This window comes from Ahaetulla prasina, chromosome 1 (genome assembly GCF_028640845.1).
Source record: "Ahaetulla prasina isolate Xishuangbanna chromosome 1, ASM2864084v1, whole genome shotgun sequence".
Taxonomy (NCBI): Eukaryota; Metazoa; Chordata; class Lepidosauria; order Squamata; family Colubridae; genus Ahaetulla; species Ahaetulla prasina.
The window spans coordinates 3213968-3225994 of NC_080539.1; the positions used below are offsets into that span (position 1 = coordinate 3213968).

Genomic DNA, 12027 nt, shown 5'->3' on the forward strand with positions numbered 1-12027 from the left:
TTAAATAAGTTTTTTAAATGGTATTTTAACCTGTATATTTGTATTGTTGGTTTTATCTTGCCTGTACACCGCCCTGAGTCCTTCGGGAGAAGGGCGGTATAAAAATCAAATAAATAATAATAATAATAATAATGGCGCAGAACATGGATGGTTGGGAGGGGGGGTGCAATTACCGGAGCCCCCTACCCACTTCCTTTCTCATTTCCACCTGTTATTTTTTCCCCCCCCAGCGTTATCGGATCCCTCGGCCAAGGAAAACTGCATGCTGCATCTTCTACGCTCCCTCCCGGACCCCAACCTCATCACCTTCCTCTTCCTCCTAGAACACTTAAAAAGGTGAGTTTTTACTTCTTTCGGGGTTTGTTTGTTTGTTTTCATTGATTTCCCTGGCACATTCCCGTTTTCCATCCCCCCCCCTCTCCCTTCCGCTTCGAAGCTTCTCGGGATTGCCAGCGAGTTAACAGTGGTGGCCAAAATTGTGGAAACCTTTTGGGGGAAAGTGTATTTTTGAGATTTGATGGCTAATAACACCACTTTTTTTTCTTGGAGTTTCAAGAGAATCCTATTCCACTGCTAGAATGGCCTGGGAATAGCTCAGATCTTCACCCCATTGAAAATCTATGGAGCCAACTAAAGAAATTTGCTAGTCAGAAGCGACCCAGCAATAAAACCCAGTTAAAAGAAGCCAAGGGATGCGGTGGATCAGGGGCTAGGATGTTGAGCTTGTCGATCGAAAGGTCGGCAGCTCGGCGGTTCGAATCGCTAGTGCTGCCGTGTAACAGGGTGAGCTCCTGTTACTTATCCCAGCTTCTGCCAACCTAGCAGTTTTGAAAGCATGTAAAAATGCAAGTAGAAAAAGTAGGGACTACCTTTGGTGGGAAGGGAACAGCGTTCCGTGCGCCTTTGGCATTGAGTCATGCCGGCCACATGACCACGGAGATGTCTTCGGACAGCGCTGGCTCTTCGGCTTTGAAACGGAGATGAGCACCGCCCCCTAGAGTCGGGAATGACTAGCACGTATGTGCGAGGGGAACCTTTACCTTTTAATAGAAGCCATCATCCAATCTTGGTTTCACATTAGAACAGCTGCAGAACTCAAAGACTTGGTTCACTCCATGGGAAGACGTAAGACCGTCATTCATGCTAAAAGTTACCCAACTAAGAATTAACTGACAAGGTGATAATTTTTGCATATCTCGTTTTTTCTACTTGTTTTCACTTTTCTTCTTTTTATTTATTTATTTATTTTATTTATTATTTAGATTTTTATACCGCCCTTCTCCCGAAGGACTCAGGGCGGTGTACAGCCAGATTAAAAAACAGTACAATATACAAATTAAAACAAAAGTTAAAATAACATATTCTATAAATGGCCGAAAATTTAAAACCGTCAAATTTGACTCATAAAATTCATAAAAATACCCCAATTAAAATTATTAAAATTCAAAAAGTTTAAAAAATTAAGCCAGTCCTGCTTGGATAAACAAGTGCGTTTTCAATTCACGGCGAAAGGTCCGAAGGTCAGGTAATTGACGCAGAACAGGGGGAAGTTTGTTCCAGAGGGTAGGTGCTCCAACAGAGAAGGCCCTTCCTCTGGGGGCCGCCAGCTGACATTGTCTGGCGGACGGCACCCTGAGAAGACCCTCTCTGTGTGAGCGTACGGGTCGGTGGGAGGCATAAGGCAGGCGGTCCCGTAAGTACCCGGGCCCTAAGCCATGGAGCGCTTTAAAGGTGGTAACCAACACCTTGAAGCGCACCCGAAAGACCACAGGCAGCCAGTGCAGTCTGCGCAGGAGCGGTGTTACGTGGGAGCAGCGTGAGGCTCCCTCAATCACCCGCACAGCTGCATTCTGGACTAACTGGAGCCTCTGAATGCACTTCAGGGGTAGCCCCATGTAGAGAGCATTGCAATAATCCAGGCGAGAGGTAACGAGAGCATGAGTGACCGTGCATAAGGCATCCCGGTCAAGAAAGGGGCGCAACTGGCGAACCAGGCGTACTTGGTAAAAGGCTCTCCTGGAGACGGCCGCCAAATGGTCTTCAAACGACAGCCGTCTATCCAAGAGAACGCCCAAATTGCGCACCCTTTCCATCGGGGCCAATGACTCGCCCCCAACAGTCAGCCGCGATTGCAGCTGACTGTACCGGGGTGCCGGCATCCACAGCCACTCCGTCTTGGATGGATTGAGCTTGAGCCTGTTCCTCCCCATCCAGACCCGTACGGCTTCCAGGCATCGGGATAGCACTTTATACTGTAACTGCTATTCTCATAGCAAATCCTCCATAAAAGTTATTGCATTACATTCTTGATTAAATTATCTTTCTATTGATACATAATTTTATGGTACTCCTCCTCCCAAAAAAGTTGTGTTATCAGCTAGTTTTAAAAAATACACTTTTCCCAAAAGGTTTCCACAATTTTGGCTACTACTGTACAGGTAATCCTTGACTCGCGATCCCAAGGGAGCCCAACATTTCCGTTGCTAAGCGAGACATTTGTTATGGGTTTTTTTTACCCCATCTTATGACCTTTTTTGCCACCATTGTTAAGTGAATTGCTGCAGTTGTTAAGGGAGTCACACGGTTGTTAAGTGAATCTGGCTTCCCCATTGACTTTGCTTGTCAGGTCACAAAGTGACCCCGGGAGACACAACAACCGTCATAAATGTGAGCCAGTTGCCAAGCATCCAAATTTTGATCCTATGATTGTGGGGATGCTGCAACGGTTGTAAGTGTGAAAAATGGTCCAAAGTTACTTTTCTCGGTGCCCTTGTAACTCCGAACGGTCACTAAATGAACTGTTGTAAGTCGGAGGACTAATTTCATTGGGGTGGGGAAAATAGCACATCCAGAAGCAATAAGGATAAAATCTTAACACGCTTTGACCGGCGTCACAAAAACAGAAAATAAAACCTAAGATAAAATGTTTATTTTTATTTTTGGAAAATAAAAACGATAAAATAATGTTTCCAAAGGCAGAGGAAGGCGGGGGGGAGGAGAAATTCTTTTTTAGCCTGGGGGAATTCAGCCTTCTAATTTTGCATTTACAGGAATGCAGAATTTTATTTTATTTTTTTGCATTAAAAGGGGCACCTGCTAAACTGCTCCCCCCCACCCACCCCGCCTTCAATAATTTCAGGGCGTTTGACCAAAAGGATTTTCCTGTCTTTGCAAGAAAGGAACTTGCATTTTTTTTGGTGGGGGGGCCCCTTCAGATTCTATCCGATGCTGCTTTTTAAAATAATAATAATGATGATAACGATAATTTTGCCCCACACCAATCTTGCATCACTGTTGGCCGGGAGAGATGAGAAGGGGGTTCAGAGAGGGGACACTAGGGCCGAGAGATCAAACTCCCTTCTCCAATTTGACGCTGGGGGCGGGGGGGAGGGGGTTGTCCTGCAGAATTTCCCCTTGTCCTCGCTTGCACCCGGAGCCTCCTGCCGAGGACACGGCACCGCTTTAGAAGCTGCGGTTTGGTGCAGGGCCCAGCTGACATGAGAAACACGCCAAGCGTTTGGAATGTTGGAATTGAGGACTGGAAGCTTTGCACGCTCCGTCTCCCTCTGGTGGCTCTAAACCCTGGCTTGGAATGAGGTACTGCAAGCGACTGGAGGAAAAAAAAATAATGAGAGGGGAGAGGGGGAGACGGGCAATTAATGTCGCTTGCAAAGGAAATCCACGGGGAGTTCCTCACTCAGGACCTGAGACATGCGTTGTTCCAGATCTGTGTGGCATGGCAGGGCTGAAGGTGTTCAGCTGAGAGGGGACAGCCATTGCATGCGGCTGTCTCTTGCTATAGCTATATTTTTATTTTATTTTATTTTATTTATTTTGTCACACAGTATATATAAGCATAAGCATGAAATAACTACACAATATATAAGCATATATATAAGCACGAGTATGTCATAACTATATTAATTGGATAGAACGAAAGAAAAGAGTAGGACAGGAACGGTAGGCACGCTTGTGCTCTTATGCACGCCCCTTATTTGCTTATTTACTTATTTGCTCTCTGGTTTGCAGGACGGGCTGGTGGTGATCTGTGTGTGTGTGTTTGTGTATGTGTGTGTGAGGGGACGCAGTGAAGGAAGGTGGGAGAGCTAGGAAGCCTTAATTTGGGGCAGGACTCAGAGGGAAAGAAGATGGGAACGGCAAAAGATGAGTTTGAAACGGCATAGAATAGAGGTATCCAACTTTAGGAAGTTTAAGACTTCCACTCCCAGAATCCCCCAGCCTGCATGCTTTAAGAGGGGTGGACTTCCACTCCCAGAATCCCCCAGCCTGCATGCTTTAAGAGGGGTGGACTTCCACTCCCAGAATTCCCCAGCCAGCATTCTTCAAGATGGGTGGACTTCCACTCTCAGAATGCCCCAGCTAGCCTGCTTTAAGAGGGGTGGACTTCCACTCCCAGAATCCCCCAGCCAGCATGCTTTAAGAGGGGAGGACTTCCACTCCCAGAATCCCCCAGCCAGCCTGCTTTAAGATGGGTGGACTTCCACTCCCAGAATCCCCCAGCCAGCCTGCTTTAAGAGGGGAGGACTTCCACTCCCAGAATCCCCCAGCCAGCCATGATTTAAGAGGGGAGGACTTCCACTCCCAGAATCCCCCAGCCAGCATGCTTTAAGATGGGTGGACTTCAATCCCCAGAATTCCCCAGCCAGCACGCTTTAAGAGGGGTGGACTTCCACTCCCAGAATCCCCCAGCCAGCCTGCTTTAAGAGGGGAGGACTTTCACTCCCAGAATCCCCCAGCCAGCCTGCTTTAAGAGGGGAGGACTTTCACTCCCAGAATTCCCCAGCCAGCCTGCTTTAAGAGGGGAGTACTTCCACTCCCAGAATCCCCCAGCCAGCATGCTTTAAGAGGGGAGGACTTCCACTCCCAGAATCCCCCAGCCAGCCATGCTTTAAGAGGGATGGACTTCCACTCCCAGAATCCCCCAGCCAGCATGCTTTAAGATGGGTGGACTTCAATCCCCAGAATCCCCCAGCCAGCAGGGTTTAAGAGGGATGGACTTCCACTCCCAGAATCCCCCAGCCAGCATGCTTTAAGATGGGTGGACTTCAATCCCCAGAATCCCCCAGCCAGCAGGGTTTAAGAGGGGGGGGGAAATCAAAATCCATAGAATTTAAAGTTGCCAAGGTTGGACATCCTGGCATACATGTAGTCCTTGACTTATAACCATTCATTTAGTGATCGCTCAAAGTTACAACACCACCGGACCAAGTGAGTTGTGACCATTTTTCACACTTACGACTGTCGCACCGTTCCTGCGGTCATGTATTTAAAACTGACTCATCTTTATGACGGGGTCACATGAGCCCTTTTTTTTTTTTTTGGCGACCCGCTGACCAGCAAAGTCCATGGGGAACCTGGATTCACTTAACAACCGTGGGACTAACGTCCGCAACCGCAGCTATTCACTTAACAACTCTGGCCAAGCAAGGTGGTAAAATGGGGGCAAAAATGCCCTTCACAGCTTCACAGCAATGGAAAATTTGGGGCCGGATTGTGGTTGTTGAGTCGAGGGCTACCTTTAGAACAGCGGTCCCCAGACTTGGCAGCTTTAAGACTTGTGGACTTCAACTCCCAGAATTCCCCAGCCAGCATTCTTCAAGATGGGTGGAATTCTGGGAGATGAAGTCCACAAGTCTTAAAGCTGCCGAGTTTGAAGACCTCTGCTTTAGAAGAATCACCATAGAAATTGTGTAATTTTTCTGGGGTAGGAATAGCAGGAGTGGTGAGGACGGTAGTTGGAAAAAGGTGAGATAATGGTTCCTTTCCACCCGGGCTCGGCTGGGAGGAAGGCCGAGACCAGTGACATTGGCGCCAGATTCTCGTGGTCTTCTCAATCCGTCCTTTTGCCACAGGGTTGCCGAGAAGGAGCCCGTCAACAAAATGTCCCTACACAATCTGGCCACCGTCTTCGGCCCGACGTTGTTGAGACCCTCGGAAGTGGAGAACAAGGGCCACGTCACTTTGGCCTCGGACATCTGGTCGCATGACGTGATGGCGCAGGTAAACACGGGATGGGAACGTTGCGGAGTTGAGCAGCAAGGCGGGCTGGGGTTGGGTGGGGTGGAGAAGACCTCTCTGCTGGGGGCATGGGGTCTTTCTTGGGGAGGGGTCTGCAGCAAAACAGCCATTTGTGTTTCTCGTCTTATGAAGACGATCTTCCCGTTGGGGGTGGATGGATAATAAGCTGTCAGTCTTCTCAATGTCCTCCTTGCACTTTGCAAAGTTTGCCAATCAAAACATCCAACTTGTCTTTCTGGTATTTTTATCTGGATGCTGCAAGCCCATATTTGCGCTTTGCGTGTAAAAGTAGAGATGACCATTCAGTCGTGGCCAAAATTGTGGAAACCTTTTGGGAAAAGTGTATTTTTTGAAGTTTGATGGCTAATAACCCCACTTTTTTTTGGGTGTTTCAAGATAATTATATTCCACTGCTGGAATGGCCTGGGAATAGCCCAGACTTTCACCTCATTGAAAATCTAGGGAGCCAACTAAAGAACCTGGTTAGTCATAAGCGACTCAGCAATAAAACCCAGTTAATAGAAACCCTCATTCAATCTTGGTTTCACATGAGAACAGCTGCAGAACTCAAAGGCTTGGTTCACTCCATGGGAGGATGTTGCAAGGCCGTCATTCATGCGAAAGGTTACCCAACTAAGTATTAACTGACATGGGGATAATTTTTTTATATCTTGTTTTTTCTACATGTTTCACTTTTCTTCTTTATACCGTAACTGCTATTCTAACAGCAAATCCTTCCTAAAAGTTATTTGCATTACATTCTTGGTTAAATTATCTTTCCATTGATATATATTTTTATGGTACCACTACTCAAAAAAAGTGGTGTTATTAGCCATCAAACCTCCAAAATACACTTTTCCCAAAAGGTTTCCCCAATTTGGGAAACCGCTACGGTATTCTACTTACAGCCAGCTTTCCTCCTCCGCTGGTCCTCCGTATCCAATGGGCCCCTGGCTCTCCGACCCATTATCCTGGGCCTTTGACTGCACGGGACAAATAGCCCCCAGCTGATCGGGTGGTAGGCAGAAACAATGGTGCTGCAGAGACAGCATCTTTTAGAAGTTGCCGGAGTCCACCTTTTAGAGTTGGAAGGGACCTTGGAGGTCTTCTAGTCCAACCCCCTGCTTAGGCAGGAAACCCTACTTAAACCACACACAAAAAAAAACCTTTGGGACCCAGAATTGGTTCCTCTTCCTGACATCTGGACTGGGGAAGCATCCCGTGCGAATTCCCTCTTTTTGTCTCACATTCTGGCTTTTTTCTTCTTTCTCCTCCCCCCCCCCCCCAGGTCCAAGTGCTGCTGTACTATTTGCAACACCCGCCCATCTCCTTCGCCGAGCTGAAGCACAACGCGCTCTACCTATCCACGGATGTGTAGTGGCGGGCAGTTCCGCGGCCGTGATCACCGTCTCCGTTTTTCGAAGCGGAAGGAAGGGTTCCCCCCCACCCCCCGGGCAGAGGCGGCTTCTGGACGCTGACAACCCCCCCACACACTCCCCAAGGAGGGCTTTAGGCTCTTCTGGATGGGGGGGGGGACAATTCTGCCCGCTGCAGCCCCCCCAGCCACACACCCACCCACCCGGATTGTTTTGTACAAGTCTTTTCCCAGCCCCTCCCCGCCTCCCTCCGAGGAGTTCCGCTCTTTTGTTTTCTGCACAAGGGCCCCCCTTTCCGCACCTTGACACGGGGCCCGGAGTCGTTCGGACGCCCCTCCCTTTGGGCCGCAGAAAGGAAGCGAGCCATGGACAAGGGATCGGGGCCCCGGCCTTGAGCGGACGTCCTGCGCTTTTCCCCAGAAAGTTGTCATCTTCTGGGCTGCACCGAGCGCCAGAGCAGCCCAGCCTCTCCTGGCGTCTCCCTTGCGGCTTCTTCTGTTCGCTCCGTCCGTGGCTGTTGCATGAATGGTACTTCGGCTTTGATTTTGCGTCTTCCTTCCTTTCTTCCTCTCCTTCTTCCGTTCTCCTTCCCTCTCCTTTTCCCTCTCCTTCTCTTCTCTTCTCTTTTCTCCTTTTCCTTCTCCCTCTTCCATTCTCCTTCTTTTCCTTCTCCCTTCCTCTCCTTCTCTTCTCTTCTTTCTCTCTTCCATTCTCCTCCTTTCCTTCTTTTCCCTCTCCTTCTTCTCTTTTCTTCTTTTCTCCTTTTCCTTCTCTCTTCCATTCTCTTCTTTCCCTTCTTTTCCCTCTCCTTCTTCTCTTCTCTTTTCCTTTTTCCTTCTCCTTCTTTCCTTCTCCTCCTTCCCTTTTTTCTTCTCTTCACCTTCCCCCACTTTCCTCCTACCTCTCCTTTTTCTTCTCCTTCCTTCTCCTACTCCCTCTTCCCTTCTTTCTTCTCCCTCTCCTTTTCCTTCTTCTCTTCTTTCACCTTCTTCCTTCTCTCCTCCTTTTCCCTGGTTCTGTTTCCCCTTCTTCCCTTCTCCTCCCTCTTTTCTTCTTTTGTCTTTCCTTCTTCTCCTCTTCTCTTTGCCTTCTCCAACCTTCTCTTCTCCTTCTGTTCTCCTTTTTCCTTCCTTCTCTTCCCTTCCCTTCTTCTCTTCTCTTTCCTTCTCCTCTCCTCTCTTCTCCTGCCTCTTTCGCTCAGTTTTCTTGGCTGGTGGGTCCAGCACCTGTCCTCGGCGCGCTCTTCCTCCATCAAGGCAAGTTGTAAGGTGTCAAATGGAGGTCTCAAGGAGGCCTAGTCTGACCCTGGATTTTATCCCGGGTTATTTTATTTATTTTTTTTTAATTTTTGTGGGAGGGGCGGGTGTGTGCTTCGCCCTGCCGTTCTCATCCATCGGCTTTTGGGCGGCCCACGGCGCAGCTGAGCACCCGTGCTTAGCTCCCCAAGTTCGTCTCGGAAGGTACTCTTACGGTGGCAGCAGAATGAAGAGGCAGTGGCTTTCCTTGCTAGCCTTAGACGTGCTGGATGTGGTTTGTGTGTGTGTGTTCGTGTGCAAGAAAGAGAGCCGATCCAAGTCTCCCGATCATACTTCAGTGAGTTGTTTGGAGCGAACTCGGCCTTCATCCCAATAATGCAAAACAGGATTTATTGGGGGCGGGCAACTAAAATTCAGGAATATGCAGCTGGCTGAGAAGCTGATTCAGGAGGATGGGAAGAGGAAGTGGGGGGGCTTTTACTGAACCCCAACTCGGCTGCCAAATAGGCGTTTTCGGGCTGGCCTCTACAATTCTTCCAGCCGAAGCCCCTGCCCCCCCCCAACATTGGCACGTAAATCTGGCCATGGTGCAAAACGGACATCCTCTTATCCAGTGCGGCTGACCGGGGAGGGGGAGCTCCTGAGAAATGGGCTTTATTCACCCCCTTTTAAGAAAGAGACAACCCCCCAAAAAAAGTTTCCTTTAAAATGCAGCCAAAAAAAAACAAACACGCCCCCAACTTCAAAAAACGAACCATGCCTCCCCAATCAAACCAGGATCAGAAACAACCAGGATCAGCCCAGAAACTGAGTTTGGTAGGTCCATAAGGGGTGTTGTTTTGAGCTGCACATCCATTTGTTCGGTCCGAAGGACCCAGGGAGGGGATAGAAACTGAGCAACGTCCCATACTATAATTTAATTTTATTTTTTTAAAATTGTAAGTGGCATGGAATCAGCTGTGTGCGAACTGGGCGTCCATATAAATTTGTTAGTAGATGCAGGTAGTCCTCGACTTACGACCTCAACTGAGGGAGCCCAGCATTTCTGCTGCTAATTGGTTCAGTTTTTCGCCCCGTTTAACCACCTTTTTTTCCTGCGGTTGTTAAGTGAACCGACACAGCTGTGAAGGTAGTAAGGTGGTCGTTGAGCGAATCTTGGCTTCCTTGCTGAGACTTTGCTTTGAGGTCGCAAAAGGGGGTCGCGTGACCCCCGGGAAACACTGCAACCGTCATAAATATGAGTCAGCTGCCAAGCGCCTGGATTTTGATCGTGTGGCCGTGAGGATGCTGCAGCGGTTGTTAAGTGGTGAAAAACAGCTGTTGAAACTGAACTGTCGTAAGTCAAGAACTAGCTGGATCCCTGGGGTGCCCTGCTGACACCGCCCCCACCCCGGCAGGACCAAATTTCCTTGCCCTCAGGTGCCCCCCAACCAAAGATGTTATTCCCACATCCGTCCTGCACATTATAAAGTACTCAATAGAAACTGTGAGAGGGATCTTGGTGTCCCAGTGGACAATCGCTTAAATAGGAGCCAGCCGTGTGCAGCAGCTGCCAAAAAAGCCAACACAGTTCTGGGCTGCATAAACAGAGGGATAGAATCAAGATCACGTGAAGTGTTAGTGCCACTTTATAATGCCTTGGTAAGGCCACACTTGGAATATTGCATCCAGTTTTGGTCGCCACGATGTAAAAAAGATGTTGAGACTCTAGAAAGAGTGCAGAGAAGAGCAACAAAGATGATTAGGGGACTGGAGGCTAAAACATATGAAGAACGGTTGCAGGAACTGGGTATGTCTAGTTTAACAAAAAGAAGGACCAGGGGAGACATGATAGCAGTCTTCCAATATCTCAGGGGCTGCCACAAAGAAGAGGGAGTCGGGCTGTTCTCCAAAGCACCTGAGGGTAGAACAAGAAGCAATGGGTGGAAACTAATCAAGGAGAGAAGCAACTTAGAACTAAGGAGAAATTTCCTGACAGTGAGAACAATTAACCAGTGGAACGACTTGCCTGCAGAAGTTGTGAATGCTCCAATACTGGAAATTGTCTGAAGTGGTGTAGGGTTTCCTGCCTGCGCAGAGGGTTGGACTAGAAGACCTTTAAGGCACCTTCCAAGTTATTCTATTTTGCCCTCAAAGGGGGAGGTGACGACGTGTCACCGTTCAGGGACCAAATATATCTGACTTGCTTGGTCAGATTGCCCGGCTGGCTGGTTCGCTATTGCAGGGGGTCCTAGACTTATAACCACAACGGGGAGCAGAATTTTCAGTTGTTTAAGCGAGCCGTGCAAAATTTGACCCTTTTTTTTTTTTTTTTTGCCACGGTGGTTAAGCAAATCACTGCCGCTGTTAAGTGAATCATGCGGTCGTTAAGCGAATCCAGTTTTCCACCACCTCCCCTTCCACACACACCCCATTGGCTCTGCTTGTCAGAAGCAGGCTGGGAAGGTCACAAACCAAAGCGGATCGTGTGACCCCAGGATGTAAATATTATACCTGTTGCCTAAATTATGATCACAGGGAATGTTACAACGGTCGTAAGTGTGAGGAGAGGTCATAAGTCCCCCCCCTTTTTTTTCCAGTGCTGTTGTAACTTCGCACAGTCGCTGAACGAAGCGTTGTTCCTGTGTGTCTGGCGATCGCCCAGCATTTTGTTCCTTTTGACTACACAGCTCCACGATAAAGTCACTTCTACGAAAAAGATATGGAACATTTTTCTCTCCCCTGTTGTGTTGTACACAACTGTCCCTTTTTGGGGGAGGGGGGTTTCCCCAGAAAAAGTGGGAGGCAGGGAGAAGAAACAGGGGCTCTGGGAGCTACGACTGGCCGAGAACCTTTTTGAGCGATATCGGAATTCAGAAATATGTACACAAACACAGAGATGCGGTTGTGCGTGCGTGTATTTGCAAGATTATGTGTATGTGTGCGTAGTTCTGTTCTGTTGCTTTTTCTTTTTTTCCCCCTGTAGATGACAAACTTCAATGGATGAAAAAAAAAAACAATGTCAAAAGATTAAAAGATGTTAATAAATAGCAGAGACCATAGGTTTGCATACATGACTCGGGGAGCGCTGTTGTTTTTGTGTCCGATTCTAACAACCACAACTTCGGTTGCGTTGGCTCAATTGGATCTGGAGTTGAGTTAGTTCACACTGGTCACAGCAGGGGTGTTCTGTCCCCCTCGCCTCAGTCCGAGCGATGGCTTAATTAGACGGCACTATCAGCTCTGGCAGCAAACCAGCGAGCGTCTGCCAAGTGTCTCTGTTATCTCCCTTGATGCCGATGATTCAACAAACAGTACTTCAGCTCTAGTCAAGCAGTTGATTTGCCCGCTACGAAGAGGCATAGCAGCCCTTGCTG

General features: G+C 48.4%; 1 protein-coding gene across 4 annotated transcripts in view; it reads left to right on the plus strand.

The window, feature by feature from the left end:
• The window catches only part of ABR (ABR activator of RhoGEF and GTPase), a 152509-nt gene extending 140782 nt beyond the window's left edge, over window positions 1-11727 (plus strand). For all 4 annotated transcript variants that reach the window (XM_058163985.1, XM_058163986.1, XM_058163987.1 and 1 more), the window contains 3 exons: window positions 231-336; window positions 5874-6021; window positions 7328-11727. In XM_058163985.1, coding sequence (XP_058019968.1) covers window positions 231-336; window positions 5874-6021; window positions 7328-7417 — 344 coding nt within the window. In that variant the 3' untranslated portion in view covers window positions 7418-11727. The remainder of the gene's footprint in view (window positions 1-230; window positions 337-5873; window positions 6022-7327) is intronic.
• Window positions 11728-12027: the final 300 nt, after the last annotated feature.